We start from the raw sequence: 17602 nt of genomic DNA, 5'->3' as shown, positions 1-17602 counted from the left end.
TCCCCCTAGAAACTTATTGAATAAGCCATTTTATATATCATTAAGTTGGTATCATACAGTCATGTATAGCAGATCGAATAAGTTGTGAGTCTCATTAAACTCATTAAACTGCTAACAAACTGACACTAAAATTGTTATTTAGTTAATAAAAAAGTAATAGTTACATATTTCTAAAATTGTGAGCCTTTTTTATTGTGTACATATTGATGTCAAATTTCAAAAGGTTATTACTATCGAACTTGTGTTACATTATATGATATCCCATTTTTACCATCACTAGTCATGTATGGATAAAGTTCTCTGTGTGGATTAATTTGTCTTATAGATTGAAAAAGTTTTTGGTACGGAGGTTTTTTCATAGATGAAAAAAGCATGTTTTTAATTTTTTTTTTGGGGGTAGGTCTAGAAAAAATTTGGCTTTCTACATAAAGCTCCCTCAAGAAGCTTACTGACTAAGTTGCTATCTATATCATTAAGTCACTACCAAACAGTCATATATAGCTGACGGAATAAGCTACGAGTTCCATTAAGTCACTCATTGTACCATTTTCCTTATGCAAAAATCTTCACAGGTTAACAACAGGGCCAGATTTCAGTTGCTTCAATGAAGACAGGCTTTCATGGATATTGCTGACTTGTGGTACTCTTCTTGAAAGCAGATTTTGATTTAGTTATTTTCAAACATTTTTAGAATTATATCTACATTGATGTCAAATGGTTCCCTCAGCCATGGCATTTTGTCTTTGCAAAGACAACTTATGAAGGTGGTCTTATTGGGGTCCCATTTACTTGAATCAAGGATAATTAGAACGGCCACGGGGCAAACCTCCGGTGACTATGAGGGGCTGACCAGAGTTGAGGTACCTAACATCTAACGGCAATGGGTGCATGTGCCGTTTGACATCTTTTTCAAACCACAAATGAAATCGTATGTATGGCTCAAATCGTAAAATATGCACTGTATTTTGCAGTCAAAACCACAAACTAAACTATGTATCAAAGCTGCATGTCTCAAACTGTAAAATACCGCACCTCAAAATATGTGACGTGTGGAAAGTGGAAAGCGACAATAGAGAGTTTCGTAATCCATCCGAAACAAAGTGGTAATGCACATAAATAATTAAGTCCGAATATGTAGCAAAATTTAATCAAACTTTTAAAACGAACGTTAAAACAAAAGAAGGGTATGCATCGTTCTCTAGAGCGCTCCACTCCAAAACGAACAACGGACCTCCATCTTTCATCAACTTTGCGAGCCTCGACAATCTTTTTCTTATCGACAATCGAGTATTGACTAACGTGTAAGTAATTATTGTTTAGTTAATACAAATGTAATATAAAATTATATATGATTATACATACAAATAATTTAATAGAAGATAAGTCCAGGTTTGACCCCAAGCCTTCTTGGTAGCCTCAACCACTGAGTGAGTCAATAAATGTTTTCTCACATTGGTGTCTTTGGAAGCGTGTTTTGTGTGGGGCCAATTGGGGTTGGCGATAATCATATTTTTTGCTTAAATAAAAAGTTAATAAATAAAAGTAGATATGTGGTGCGTTGGTGGTGGTTTCATAATTAAGGAGCTGTTTACCAAGTGCTTACTGAGTTATGGTACGACCTTACCTTTTATTTTGTTGTTTAGCTATGGATAACGATCATTTAACTGTCAGGTTCAAATTTGTCTGGTTGCTATTGATTTTGTTAAAAGCCGTTACATCGATTGGTTGGAATGTTTGAAATTTGGCTAAATCATGTGAAGAGTATCTTGTATGAAATACATAAACTAGTTGGGTTAGAATTTCTTCGTGCCTCGGAAGTCCAATTTATAAAAGCATATTGCAGGTAAGTTGTTCGATAAAACTACTCAACGGGTGCATAAAAGAAGCATTTTCCATGAATTTATAACGTCTTTTTGTGGTTAATTTCTCAAATTCGACAATGGCGCTTGTTACTCTCGAAAGGTGACATCTTTTCGAGGTTTTTTTTCATAATAAGACAATATGGCCAAACACAAAGACTTCTGGTTCTTTAGTTCGATTGAATTGTAGTGAGCCCAATCCATCTTAGTTGCGTAAAAACAGATAATTACAAAGTTTATAAGAGCCTATATTTTGATTTTTGCCAGATGAGTAGCGGTTGAAAAGCTATTTCAGATGGCTTATTAGATTTATTTCACTTTTTTCCCTTACATGTTCCTTTTAAAATTATTTTACATTGTTATCTAACTTATCAAACTAGTTTTTATCAAATATGACTAGTTTACCAAGTGACTTATCATTTAACAATGACCTTATTAGTTATCATCTACCTTTTCAGACAACAGTTAGCATATCAGTTAATTTACCAAGTATAGCCTAAATAGAAACTCCTTTTCATGTGTCGGAGACTACAAAATTCCATAAATATCTGCTCTCTTCGATTATCCGTTAAATGTTAAATCCGAAGGGAGTCTTTGATTTCAGTGTCTCCAAACTGAACAAATACATTTATTGGAGTTGAGATTAAGACATCCGAACGTTTTCTAATGTGGGGTTTTGTTCACGTAGGCGACCACGTGTGACGTCTCACGTTTTGGATTTGATGCTTGCTTGTCTAACCCTTGAACTATAGTTCAATCACCAAATAACACCGACTCCAACAGGGCCAACTCAATTGGCAAATAAACGCTAGGCGCCTTCAGGTTGCTCTTCATAGGTAGTCAATTCCAATCTCCTCAGAACCACTACGATTTTCAGGGCTCCATAGGATCAGTCAAAGTGCAACACAAGCTGGCCCAAACACCCACATTTACAGAAGAAAAAAACATGTATAAAAGCTTTCTTGCGGGAATTCATCATTACTTTCATCTTGATGTTTCACCATTAAAGTTAAGCACTTTGATACCTCTTGACTCTAATCTAGTTTCTTTTGCTTATTTGGAACACAAAAACTCCGTTCTTGGAGCCATGGTGGTTCAAACGAGAACTGTAAATATCTTAAGAATCTGAGAACCAACTATTCATGATGAATATCGTTTTAGATATCCATATTATTCATTATGAATAACACAAGAAATAGTTGGTCACCACTCCACGTTCTCAAAATACTTACAGTTTTGATTTAAATTTTCCTCCATAGCCTAAAACATTATCTACTGAATCCAAAAGCAGACAGATCAAGATTCAGAGCACGAAAAGCATATGTATGAACGATTTATATTCGGTTCTCCAGTTTATGTTTCGATTATGTCATGATAAACAAACATGGGATCTGTTACAAGATGGACAAACAGAAAAAACTCGGCAAGACGAAAAGCAGAAAGGAGATACCACAATTCCTATATTTAGCAGAAATATATATATATTATATATATATATAGCGTACAAGATTGGTCAATGAGCTGAAATACAAAACCCTAAAAGATGATAATGAACATAAATACATACATACATGCATACATATACATATATATAATATATACGTATATGCATGTAAGTATATAGACTATATCACTAACAGTTACTATACAGAATAAGCGGAAATACGGCACAACAGAGACCTAAAAGAAGGATAGAAGCTTTATCTTTCGGATTTCAAATCTGAAATTGCTGCCCCAAGTTTGTCCACCGTTAGATGAAGTCGGATTGGAAAACGGAGAGCCGAGATTATCCCACACGGCGGCTACCCTCTCGCATTCACGACACAGATCACCTGTTTGCAATTCAAGAAATCATGAAAACAAATGGCTTTTCATACATAATTTAACTTTACTCAAACCAGTCAACCATAAAGATGGTTGCTTTTTCAATATTTCACATTTAACAAAGAGACTCTAAATCCTCCCTTACGTTTCTCAACCATAAAGCTAGCTTATTTTTTAAGCTTATTGAAAAAGACTCGTTTGGTAAGCCATAAACTAGCTTAAAAGCTAGTTTATTGAAAAACTGCTTAATAGCTTTTCAACAAGTTCCAGGGGGATCTTTTCACTTTTTACCAATTATGCCCCTTGTATTAGAATTGAAACATGTCCTTTTATGTCATTTTACATTTTCATCTAACCTATCAGCTAGTTTTTACCAAATGTAACTAGTTTATCAACTAGCTTTTAAGCTAGTTTTTTTTTTTTATCGATGTGACTAGTTTATCAGCTAGCTTTTCAGCCAACAACCAGTTTTACAGCTAGCTTTTACCAACGTGACAAGTTTATCAGCTAGCTTTTCAGCCAACAACTAACTTACTGGCTAGTTTTTATCAATGTGGCTAGTTTATCAGCTAGCTTATCAACCAACAACTAGATCTTCAGCTAACAACTAGCATATCATTTAGTTTTGCCAAACATATCCTTACCCGGTTTGGGAAAGCCGCCTCCAGTTGATTAATTGGTGTGATTGCGGATGCCTTTGCAAATAAGAACTATCTTCACCGACAAAATTCTCTGTGAAACTAGAAGATGAAGGTGACCACACCGGCACGACACCCCCGTCTCTTTCCCTCGAACTTGAACCAGAACTGTTAGAGGATTCAACCGCCAAATCATCGCCATTTCTCAACGCTCGTGTGATATCCATCTGTGGCTGCATATCATCCGTTCTTGCCGTTTGAGCATTATCTACACCCTGATTAGTTGGAACCTCAGCCCTGCTATCTTCCGCTAGATTTGCAAGATCCGAAGACGATTCTTCTCCGCCTCCCCTTAACAACGATGTTGTCATACTAGGAACCATTTGATCTTCGTAATGGCGGATCGTGGTGGTCGTAGGATTGGTCCTGAGGGTATTTTCGTCCATTTCCATCTCCATATCTTGAGGGAAAGCTATTGGAGCATCGTCAGATGAGTCTCCACGCCCTTCTTCTATTCCATTTTCGAGAATGGCTCTAGAAGCCGCTTCGTGCTGCCACATTTGCGCAAGCGCTTCTTGTAATCGTGCTTTTGCCGCATCCATTTTGACGATTGGGAGAGGGTAGTTGGAACCGAGCTCGATACCAGCAGCTTGAAGTACGTATTCTGGTGCATCCCATGGGTGGTGGATCCATTCGGTTGGTAGTCTAGCAAGCTCAGGAAGCCACCTCCTAACGTATTCTCCATTTGGGTCGAATTTATAGCCTTCAAACTGCCAAAAAAAACCCAAAGATAGACAAAAGTCGAACATTAGCCCGTTTAATAACATGGGGCAACCGTAGAATATCTTGAGAGCCCGGGAACCAACTATTTCATGAATTATTTATAACGAATAACCCTTACATACTAATGAATATTATTCATCATACATTTTCAGTATTCACAAGATTCATGATTAGAGATTCACAAGGCCCAACCTTTTTCAGGCCCGACCCTTCCAAGCCCGTTTCAGTAAACCAAATAAAAAGCCTGCGCTATTTCATGATATGCACAAAACCGAAGCTTTTTCAGGCCCGGGCATCCCAAGCCCGTTTCAGTAAACCAAATAAATAGGCGGCCTTTAGGGTTGAAAGAGGTTAAGATAGGGCTTTCTTAGGTTGGCCTTTAACTGGGTCTTGAAAAAAAAAGTTGACCTGATCGGGCTTTAAGGCTGGTCCTGGGCCTAGGCTCAGGCTTCCAAGGCCCTGGCTTCGGGTTTGGCTTTTTTGTGCATCTATATTCATGATGAATACTTGGTTGAGTTGGTTCACATGTTCTCAAAATATTGACGGTTCTCATTATATAGGTTTTGATAAGGACTACAAACAGAAAGGCGAATCAAGATTTATCGATAAGTTATCATCATACCTGAGGATTATCGATACGATCAAACTCACGGCCATCAGGCAAAGTACCCGAGATATATTGCCAGCCTAAAGCATCACTCTCAAGATCGGCATCCAACAGCGTATCCCAGAAATATTTCATGCCCCATCTCCATGGTAACTGTAAAACCTTCACAAAGAAACTCGATACCACGACTCTTATCCTATCGTGCAGCCACCCAGTGGCCCACAATTCTCTCATGCCGGCATCGACCAACGGATAGCCTGTTCGACCTTGTCTCCAAGCCTTAAAATAACCCTCGTCTACTATCCATGGGAAGAACTTCAAATGCCCCAAAAGAGGCCTTTCATGACTATACGGATGGTTAAAACTCATGTACCTTGAATATTCCCGAAGACCAATGGATTTTAGGAACAGATTTACGCTCTCTTCACCAGCTGTGTTTCCTTCGTTGGCCCAGAGGACTTGTTTGATTCGTACCAAATGGAAGACTTTTCGTACGCTAACTTCTCCAAAATGAAGGTGTGGAGATAGGAAGGAGGTTGTTGCGCTATCGGCTTTTCTACGGTTCTTGGCGTATTCTAGTAATGGCCCGCTAATGAATGCCGCTAGTGCCTTGTCGGCATTGCTCCAACCAGGTGACCATGCCCGAGCAAGAAGGGCGTTGCTTCCTTTCTCCGATTCGTCCTCAAAAACCAGTGTTTCTGAACGGCATTTTGATAAGTCGCCTGAAAAAAAAAGCAAGCATGGTGAGTACAAAAAAAGGAAACCAAACAAACCAATATTTCCCACCTTACATATGTCTCAAAAGACACAGAGGAACCAAACCAAACAAACTTAGGGCTTGTTTGTTAGCAGCTTAATGAGCTTAACGGGACTCACAGCTTAATCAGTCAACTATATATGACTGTTTGGTAGTGGCTTAATGATACCAAAAGTGGCTTATTCAGTAAGCTTTTAGGGGGAGCTTTATGCGGAAAGTCAAGTTCTATTTTTTTTTTCCAAACCTGCCTTTCTTAATTAAAAAAGACACACTCCTTCTATCCATAAAAACCCCTACCAAACAAAAATCTTCCCAATCTATACAGACAGATTCCACACAAACGGCTTATCTATACAGAACATAATGGAAAACCAACCAAACAGCCCCTTAGTATATCCCACCTGAAGGTAGGATTTGGGGATAGGATGCAGACTTGACGTCTATCTCAAGAGACAGAGAGGATATTTCAGAAATATTGAAACTTGATAAGATTCATAAGCAAAATGACCTGAGATTATCTTCTTCGGTGGGAGTTGTGGAGACTCAGGATCATATGGCATGCTAAGACACCGGTCCCAAAATTCTGTAAATGTATTGAACGGGCGGCCTTCATCATCAAGAACTTCCCATGGTTCGTATAGCAAATCTGCATTGAAGGAACGCACTGCTATGCCATTACTGGTTAAAACCTCCTTCATTCGGTGATCCCTAACGAGAGACAAAGGATCTAAAACACATGAAATAGATTTACGTCAAATTCAACCCGAATGTAAAACATCTAAACTACACAAAAAGACAATGAATAGTATAAAAGGATCATGTCTTATTGAAAAAGAAGGGATATGCTTGAAGTCCATGAATGTTTTTATCTAAAATGACAAAAGGGTCATACTAATTGTTGGAGCCCACATCATGTCGACACGGATCATCAAAATATATATATGTGTGTGTAGTGTCAGGTTCAGGGGAAAACCACAAAAAAATGGAAAAATGAGGAACATCCTAGGAACAGTTTATCCGGACGGTATGCACATGTGCATACAAGTAATTCATAAGCAATTTGTCCATAACATGCACACATGCATAAAAACCATGAAATAGCTTCAATTATTTGTATGCACTAGTGCACACCTTCCAGATAAATGGTTACCAGAGTGTTCCTCAGTTTTTCATTTTTTTGGGGAGTTTTCCCTAAACCTTCCATATATATATATATATATATAGCAAACTCCAGTCTCTTTGTAAGGCTCCTTTAGAGGGAGATTCAAAGGAGTTACACCTATCATATCATGGTATCAAAGCTGGGTGCTACCACATCTAGGGACTCCATTTGAGGGGACGTCTTGGAGTCCCACATCTACTAGACATGAACCATCAAACTTGTATACATATATTCATATATATATATATATATATATATATATATAGAAACCTCCGTATAAAGGTTCTTTCAAAGAGAGATTAAAAGGATTTCCACATATCCCAACAGTAATAGTGCATGCATTCCGGAAAGAATGTCATACAAATTTTGGTTTAGAACATTACGCAGATCAATACACTGTTACTGAAATCAGGATGCTATTGAGTTCTAGTGGACCAGCAAATGGGGAATAAGGATTTAAGCCGTGACTTCGGCTCTAAGCTATTATTGCTTTCGGGCTGGATGTCATCCAAGCTACACAATTGACGCTTTGACGGTAGTCAGTCATTCGTGGCTACTCTTCAATTTCAACAGGATGCAGAACAATGACAACCTCAAATCAGTTGATTCCAATTATGGTAAAGGAACATATGAACTAGAAGATCTCCAATTCGATGGCTTGGATTAGGACTTGAACCAAAATTGATCCAATTTTCAACCAAAAGATCACCAATTGACTAAGTACATGCTACCAAAGACTACATAGAATTTCTTAAAATCATAAGAATAATGTATCCAAGATCTCAAATTTCTTACTTCTCTGAGAAAAAGATGGTACCCCAGATAAGTGCAGATGCAATTGTATCATAATTCTCACCACAAAACCATAAATAAAAATTAAAAGAAACAAGAAAAGAAAGGAGCGCTAACCATATAAGTGATTGAAAAAAAGCTGAGTAGCACCAGTTGATTTGATAACCTCAAGAAGTGAAGAAACACTATCAGTAGATCTCTTGGTTACAAGAGAAGTTCCAAGGTTTTTCAAAGATGAATCCAACAAAGCTAGACTCTGTTTTAACCACCATCTTGACACCCTTCCAGGGTAATAATGACCTTCTTCTTCTGGTGCCCAAATATAAACTGCAATCACTTGACCTGCTCTCACACCAGCAGCCAAAGCAGGGTTATCTTCCACCCTCAGATCTCTCCTAAACCACACTATACTACACCCTCCTGCCATCTCTAAAGACCCCAAATCTTAGACTCTTGAAAACCCTGATTTCTGATGATCTTTTTCCTCAAAACCTTGAATTCTGATGATCTTTTCTTGAAAAAAACTGAATCTTGAGTAGGGTTCCAACAAGCTAAGCTATGGAGTTTCTAGGATTTCTCTCTAGCCTACACATCTTTCTTAAAGAATAACAGTGTTCACTAATCAAACTTATCTTTCTTTTTTATTCCTTATCTCTGACTTGATCTTCACTCATGTGATCAAGAATCATTGTAGGCCATGAACATAAATAGGAAGCATCTTTTCCCTAATTTAATGGTGTTTCCCAGAATTTAATAACTAAAAACCTAATCAGAATCTTGGTTCTTTGGGGTTTTCAATTGAAATTAGAAGCACCCAAAGACACCAAAGAAAGGGAGATGAAGGGGATGGGTTAGTTTCCAATGAGGTTAGCAGAAGAAAGCTGATAGCCAATTTGCAGCCACAGGTTTGTGTTCTCTCTCCCTTCTTTCTTGGAATTTTGCATTTTTGTTAGAGATAACTACAGAAATACTCCCTACACTTTTCATAAATCTTGAGGTTTCACTTTCTACAAATTCTTTTCCCTTTTTGGTCCCCAAATTCAAGAATTTCGGCCTAATTGCATATCGGTAACATTCACTGAACATCTTTTTTTTTCACGTTTAGTTTCGTATTATGAAACTAAACTGTCGAAATATCAGACAAGTTAAACTTGATGCTGACATCATTTCATTACAACATAATTAACCTGTTAAGATTTGACGGTATTTGACTATACTGTAAATAGCCCAATAAACATAAACAATATTCTAGAGTAAAGCAGTTAAAATTGTTCGGTAATTCCTATATGAATCATATTAATGCCTTAAGCTACTAGTATAATAAATGCCTTTATGTTTATTGGATCAATATGCCCTTTAATATAAATTTGGATATGTTAAAAATAATATTCTTTTAACTCGAATGATTAAATTGGTACGAACCTCTTTATTCAAACGTTGAAAGTAAATCTTTTTATGAAAGACGAAACCTACATGTCGATCGATAGTCGAAGGGTGATTCTGTAAATTCACTTCTTTTATCATATTTTTTTTGACTTTTGCTCTTCCTTATCTTTGGTACAAAATAACAAAAATGTGCCCACCATGGTCTAGTGCATTCTCTATATCCTCTCTCTTTCTATGCCAGAGTGGAAAATTCCAATATGATCAATTATTATCCTCTTTGCTAGACAGGGTGTACAGTTTATGTACCAAATCCAAAGGGTAAAATGGTAAAAGCTGTCTTCAGATATATATATATTAAATTTATTTTGGAAGACTTTGTATCATAATATGATAATAAGAGATATGATTTGCAGTATAGATGTTATCTGTTAATATTATTTTGATTGATGAAAAGTTTGTCTGATTATTAACTTAGAGTCTTATAAAATTAACCAAGTACAGATAAATTGGTTTTGATGCTTACATTTTACCAAATAATAGTTTTTAAGTCTATTTTTGTTTAATGATTTATCATATAAATACAGTATTTGAAAGCATCATTAAACAGTAAGTTTGTTGATAAATTTTAATGGACATAACCGAGTAAATAACAATGAAAATTCCATCAGAGTTAATTAATGTTGATCGTAGTTCCGTAGGCAAGTTAGACATGATTGAGCCAATAGAACTGATTTTTTGAGGGCCATGTAATGCATGTGACGGTACCAAGAAAGCTAAAAAAACAAGCGACTGTTTCACCGTTCGAACATATGACTCTTACATTTTTTTAAAACAAATTTTTTTTTCTAAAAATGAAGTAAAATGACCAAAACACCCTTCTTTTCATTTTCATATTCAAGAATATAAACAAAAAACTATCAGAATTCAACTTCAATTATCTATCATATAAAAACAATGAATTCAACAAATTAAACCCCGTCTCTGTTTTGAAGAAAAACTCCACGTAAAGTCACATGAATAATTACAAGTAAAACGTAAATTCAGCTACGCAAGTAATACGTAACATTCTCAATTATTAACAGTTTTTTTAGAATCTATTTCCTCTTTAAACCAATCTCTACAAAATTTCATCGACAAAAAAACTGACATAATTTAAATTAAAAGCAAGGGATCTTCATACCGGATACAAGATAGGAAAAAGAGAAAGAGATCAAATTCTCTTTATCTCCAGATCGAAAGCGACAAATATTGCAACCATTTAGAAATGAGAAGAAGCTTATTTCTAAGATATGGTTCGATGCACAAATATTATACGAATATATTAACACCGCGAGAGAAAATATGATTCTCAAAATCTGAAAGCTTGACGAGATTTTACTAACTATCGGAAACCATACATATCGTAAGTATCCAAACAAGGTACAACTTTCATGCTTGAAACAAATAGTTCTTCATTGTGAATACCATTTTTTTTTATTTCAGTTCAATTTGGTATCTGTGTAACAATTTACGTTTTAGGATTTACAATACTCTATTTTCCATTAATTATGTAAGATCCAAACGCTCAAACATTATATCCAGACTCCAAATGCCTGAATCGTTGTGATACTCCAAATTGCAAACTGTAATCGAATCAAAAGATAAGACCAGATTTAAAATAAACGTGTAGTTTTAAATTACACAAGCAGTTTGAAGTGTTTCTGTATGTAAAATACAGTTGATTTTCATAATTAACATATAAAATAATCCTAATTAACTGAGATTATTACGAAGTTGTTGAAATCGAATTTGATGATTTATTTTGGTTTTGTTTCTTAAAAATGAAGATAACTTTTTCTTAAAGTTTGTATACATATTTTATTATAAATTAATATAGAAACTTTGCACATGTATAAATTTTTTATTTTGTCCCTTTTAAAAAAGTTGATATCAGAAAATGTCCAAGAGCGGGGCCGGACCGAGGGGTCCCGTGTATTCATTCAGCCGATTTTTACTGGTAGTAATTTTTTAAGGTGTGAAAGATTCGCTAAATTTTAAGAGTGCTCTGAGGTATTTGAAAGAACAAAGAATACACTACTCCCAAATTCTAAGTGTCTTAATAGACCTTTTTATAGGACTTAGTTTGTAGAACTAAAAAAATAAAGTGTTCTATCGAAAGGTGTTGTAATAAGTTATATGACATTTTTTGATGTCGTGATAAGTTTTTTAGGACAATTTTAATATAAAGCGTCTCATTATCAATTTTATAGAAAATTATTTGAAAAATTGTCCTATAAAAACAAATGTCCTATAAAAAATTGAGTTTATAGGACAATTTCTCAAAAGTGTCATATAAAGTTGCTAATGTGACATCTTGTATTAAAAAAAACTCCTCAGAAACTTGTTATGACGCCCGAAAACGTCATATAAACTTATTACAATACTTTTAGACATGACACTTTATATTTTGGTCCTATAAATTAAGTCCTAAAAAACGGTCTATTGGGACACTTAGAGATTGTGGACGTCCTATAAACCCAATTTTGGTGTAGTAATATCAACTAATGAAGCGAAAAAGTCTCGAAATCAACCCAAAAAACCGAAAAAGTCCGTCAAAATCAACGAAAAAACCTATTAAATCTCTTTACATCAACCAAAAAAACTCTAAAAGAAACCTTTAGAACGATGATATTCGACTAAATACACCACAAGAAATAGGGGTTTTAGAGACGACAAAAGTCAATCTCGGGTCAGAAACAGTTTATACAGACGATATATTGTTACAATAGCTTGTTGTTGAAACATGTCTTGTCTAAAGGCGTGTCGTTGAAACTCACTTCTCTAGTAGTGATACATATCGGACGACTTTACAGACTTTTGATCCATCTTAAAGATGTATTCACTCCCTCAACAACAAACTTGGGCCCGCACAAAAAAATATTAATTTATTTATATAGCATGTGATTAATGTGAGTCAAGTAGGTGTTGATGTTCTGCTTTTACTTGACTTATTGTAATTTATGCGGTTATTTCTTATACATAAAAATCGTTATAAATAAATTTATGGGTGAATTTCTTTTTGTTAACATTGTATTTAGTGAAATAAAACGATGATTTTTACGTCCATATTCTCATCCATTCACTTTCGGTAGGCTTTACATTAAAAACATAATAAGTAATTAATAATAATCATAAATATAATTTAATCTTTCATATTCATGACTATTTATTTCAATAGTCATTAATCCAAATATACGTAAAGGACGATTAGAAATAGAAGGTTACGTACGTTAGACGTTGAATACTAAATCCACGACCATCTGGTTTAAGCAACTAGCAAAATATGAGGCGTGGATATTTGTTAGTATTTACTTTGGACAAACCTAAAATGCGTAGATAATTAAAATCAGTAGAATATGTTTATCGTACAGGTAGAGATAAGATTATTATTATTTCAGTTAGATATGTGCTTTCGTTTTCTTACACGTCATGAGATTCGAATTGGCGTTCAATTATTTAAATTAGATATATGTATCTTTGTTTGAACATGGGTTTTGTATTTTATATGTAAAAAAATGTGTGTAGAAATTAATTAACCGTCGACAAGAATCCCAATGCTAAATAATATTTGAAGACACAGTAATTTGTAGTTTTAACAGGAAATCATTGGCTCTAAAAAGATGAGAGGTTTGTTTAGAAGATAAGGTCGTGAATCAGAAACTATAAATAAGTTAGGATCAAGTCGTAACTTAATAGATATATTCTTTTGTTGATATATTCATTATCTTATGACTTTTTGAAGAAAAATCAATGGTCAGACGAATGTGGCTGTACGTCAAACCACAAAACACATTGCATGTATCCTATGCTCGTCTATTCGTCTATTTATGTTGGCTGTAATTATATTGATGATGTCATAATGTTGCAAGTAACGTCATGATCTTTTGTTGCAATCATAAAATAGAATGAATATAAGTGGTGTCATAGCTAGTCACTGCATGTCGTTGGTGAGTTCTTCACATGCCAGATTGATGGCAACAATTTTGCATATCGGAAGGCTTGGATGAGAGCATCTTTGAAGTCCCTAGATGCAAAATGTTACCCAAAATTAACTTGGACTTTAGGACAGGTGCTGTTGCAATAGGATACTCAAGAACTTAAGTATAGTCTCTAGTGAAGTAGGCGTAAGCCAGTTAAGGCTTATACCCAGAAGCACAACAACCAAATAAGCCGTACATCTTAAAATTTTGTTAATGAAGAAACTGTTGTAGTTACACTCTCGAAAATTCAAATGCTCACCACTTGGTTTGTGAATCTCATATGGTTGTGAATAACCGCTACAACAAAACGTGGTTTTTATGATGCTTTCATATAACGTTCAAGAAGTATGTTGTACAAAAGTTAATAAGACGTTCGCCTTTCTGAGGCATATTATAACATAAATTTTAGGAATCCTTTTCATAAGAATAAAACTTGTTTGGTTGTCTAAATTCCTACTAACTTAGTATAAAAAAATCTACATCCAAATCATCAGATAATTTATGACACTTGCATCAATCCTGTAAAACGTTCATCATTTACGATTATCTATTTGTGTTATTTCTTCCTATAACGTGTATCTTAATAAAAAAATTGATAGGTTTTATTACGTATAATTACGAACAATAAATCTATACTATATTATAAAGCATTTGACAAAAACTCTTAAAAACCACTTTTTATGCGTAAAATACTGTTTAATAATGCATATTACTTAAAACTTAAAATTGCAAGTAGATTGTGCGTAAGTACAACTTATTAAAGCTCCATATTTGAATTCGTGTAACTAACTGCAGATAAACATAATCAAATACAGGATACACATCTCATTTTAAATATAAAAAATCTAAAATATAATTAGGATAATCATTGAGTTCTAACAGAATATTTAATTATTATCTTTATAAAATGTTATATTATTAAACAAAAAATAAATTATTTCGTTATTAAATTTAAATTAAACTATATTAAAAAAACTACATAAAAAATGAGAATTTTTAAATAGTTGATTTGATATTAACATTGATATATTTTTTCTTTTCAAATTTATATTTTCTTCAAAAATAAAATCATCATTGATTTCTTAAAAACACATAAAATCATATTATAACATCGACAGAGACAAATAATACTATAATAGAATAAAATATTAAAATCGAGATGTGTGTCGCTGCATTGCACGAGTACTCTTCTAGTGATTATAAAAGCATGTGATAAACACATTCAAATATAAGATAAGTGTTAAAGCCTGCTAATACGGAAGAATAGTCTATAAAATTTTGGATTTTCTTTTTTAATGAAGAATAGCATTAAATTTTCATTACTGGTTAACAATAAAAGTTTACAACCTACTACATTGCACATGTATACGACTAGTTTATCGATAAATATTGAACTACAATCAGATATAGATAAAGACTGTGATTTATCTAAATGGAAGTAATTAGACAAGGATAAAATTCGAGAAGCACTAAAGATCAAGTTTTGTAAGAAATGGTTGACGATGGCTCTCTGTAATATAAAGCTAAAGTATCTGTTTTCTGAAAAGAATCAACATCAAAAAGGTCACATTCCTAATATCCCATAGGGACCTTGACTTTTTATCTCATCTTAAAAGCATAAAACGCACATCAGTACTTTACAATACTCATCTCAACATATGCAGTCAAATAACTTAAAACATAAACAACGTCAAAAATACACATTCTCAATGTGTAATTACAACCATCGATCGTCCTAAATAATGTTACATAAAAAATGCAGTCGAAATAACAAAACAACTAGTGAGCATAAACTATCATAGCTTAAATGAAATCTAGACCTTCTATTTGACCTTAGCCGTTAACGGACTTGCATTCCACCGAGATAAATGTCATTAATTAGCTAATAATTATACCAAAGCAGGTTCATAGTTTTTCATGCTAAAGATTTCTCAATTCATATCAGATAAAATACCAAATTGCTTTCATACACAACACATAAATTGTCATGCTTACACACATCATGCATAACACATTAGTTGTAAACGATTTTATTTAAACCACTTACGCACACTACAACACAATTGGGTTTATAAGACACCCTCAATCTCTAAACGTCTCAATAGACCGCTTTATAGGACTTAATTTACAGGACCAAAATATAAAGTTTCATATCTAAAGGTGTTGTAATAAGTTTATATGACACTTTTGGGTGTTTTAACAAGTTTTTTAGGACATTTTTGATACAAAGTGTCACATTAGCAACTTTATAGGACACTTTTGAGAAAGTGTCCTATAAACTCAATTTTGTATAGGACATTTGTTTTTATAGGACAGTTTTTCAAACAGTGTCCTATAAAGTTGCTAATATGACGCTTTATATTAAAAGTGTCCTAACAAACTTATTACGGCGTCATATAAACTTATTACAACGCCTTTAGACATGACGCTTTATTTTTTTGGTCCTATAAACCAAGTCTTATAAAGAGGTCTATTAGGACGCTTAGAAATTGAGAATGTCCTATAAACCCGATTTTGTTGTAGTGGCATATACATTATTACAATTCTAAACTCATAGAAAGACAAACTCACATTAGGTATCAACTTTCTCACAGTATGATATATGGGTCACTTCATCTTGTAGGACACAACGTAGGTGCGCTTGCTTAGTATACATATCGGTCGTCATATTGTGGACACATACTGCTTTACAAGCATCCCCATAATTACTGACATCCGTATGTGAACTCATACACTAAAAATATTCCATACATAAACTAACTTTGGTACAAATATGCATTTCACATGATCATGTAGGGTTGACAAACTCACTTGATCAATACTATATAGAATTGGATTAATATGTAAAGAATGTTATAGTGAAGGAGTATAGTTGTCAATTTGTTTATGGTGTTATTATATCCTTTTTATTAATAAAATGTTTGTTTAAGAATAAAAAATACTTTTTATTAATAAAATGTTTGTTTAAGAATAAAAAATACAGATATTTGAAAAAGATATATTAATAGGGTTTTATGAGATGCCAAAAGTAATAAGAGTTGATTAAAATTTGCATGATTGATATGAATGGTGAGGAGGAAACCTCACTTACCTATCTTTTGTCCATTCTTCTTAGATGGGTCCCTACATATCTTGATTAACAATCATTTTGATCATTTCAATTAAAAATATTAAGGAGAGTAATCAATTATATATATATATATATATATATATATATATATACATATCTTGATTAACAATCATTTTGATCATTTCAATTAAAAATATTAAGGAGAGTAATCAATTATATATATATATATATATATATATATGAGCCCATTCAAAGGAGTACTGTCTAGTTTGTGGTAACCGTAAGATCCAATCTCAATCATAAATCAATAGATAAATTACGAAATTTATAATTTTGATAATTTTGAATTAAAATTTTTCATGCAAGAACATTTTAGGTAGTTTCTCTCCTCTTTTCTATCTTCGTCTATTTCTCCGATCAACCACACAAACGACTTCAGTATAATACTCAAACACATATAAGATGCATTGTGATACCACTGTGGTATCACCGGAGGACGGTGGCCGGAGGACAGAGGACGGGGGACGGAGAGAGAGGAGAGGAGAGAGGAGAGTTTTAAAATACCTAAAATGTCCTTGTATTAAAATTTTAATTCAAAATTACCAAAATTATAAATTTTCTAATTTATTTATTGATTTGTGGTTGAGATTGGACCTCACGGTTAAAACAAATTAATTAGTTTTCACTTGATTAGGCCCCTATATA

At 33.8% G+C, this 17602-nt stretch overlaps 2 protein-coding genes across 2 annotated transcripts in view; one reads left to right on the top strand and one right to left on the bottom strand.

The window, feature by feature from the left end:
* Positions 1 to 782, top strand: part of LOC112510863 — an 8610-nt gene extending 7828 nt beyond the window's left edge. The window contains exon 5 of the mRNA XM_025116212.1: positions 573 to 782. The gene's annotated coding sequence lies outside the window, so the exon portion shown is untranslated. The remainder of the gene's footprint in view (positions 1 to 572) is intronic.
* A 2569-nt stretch (positions 783 to 3351) lies between these two features.
* LOC112511481 (cryptochrome-1-like) lies at positions 3352 to 9277 on the bottom strand. The gene is made up of 5 exons (XM_025117116.1): positions 8540 to 9277; positions 6977 to 7195; positions 5727 to 6433; positions 4328 to 5091; positions 3352 to 3691 (listed from the first exon to the last, which is right to left on the bottom strand). Exons 1-5 carry the CDS (start codon positions 8847 to 8849, stop codon positions 3688 to 3690), a joined length of 2004 nt encoding a protein of 667 aa, XP_024972884.1. The 5' UTR covers positions 8850 to 9277; the 3' UTR covers positions 3352 to 3687.
* Positions 9278 to 17602: the final 8325 nt, after the last annotated feature.

The sequence above is a fragment of the Cynara cardunculus genome (assembly GCF_001531365.2).
Source record: "Cynara cardunculus var. scolymus isolate 2C chromosome LG 4, CcrdV1, whole genome shotgun sequence".
Lineage (NCBI taxonomy): Eukaryota > Viridiplantae > Streptophyta > Magnoliopsida > Asterales > Asteraceae > Cynara > Cynara cardunculus.
This window is presented reverse-complemented; position numbering and strand designations above follow the sequence as displayed.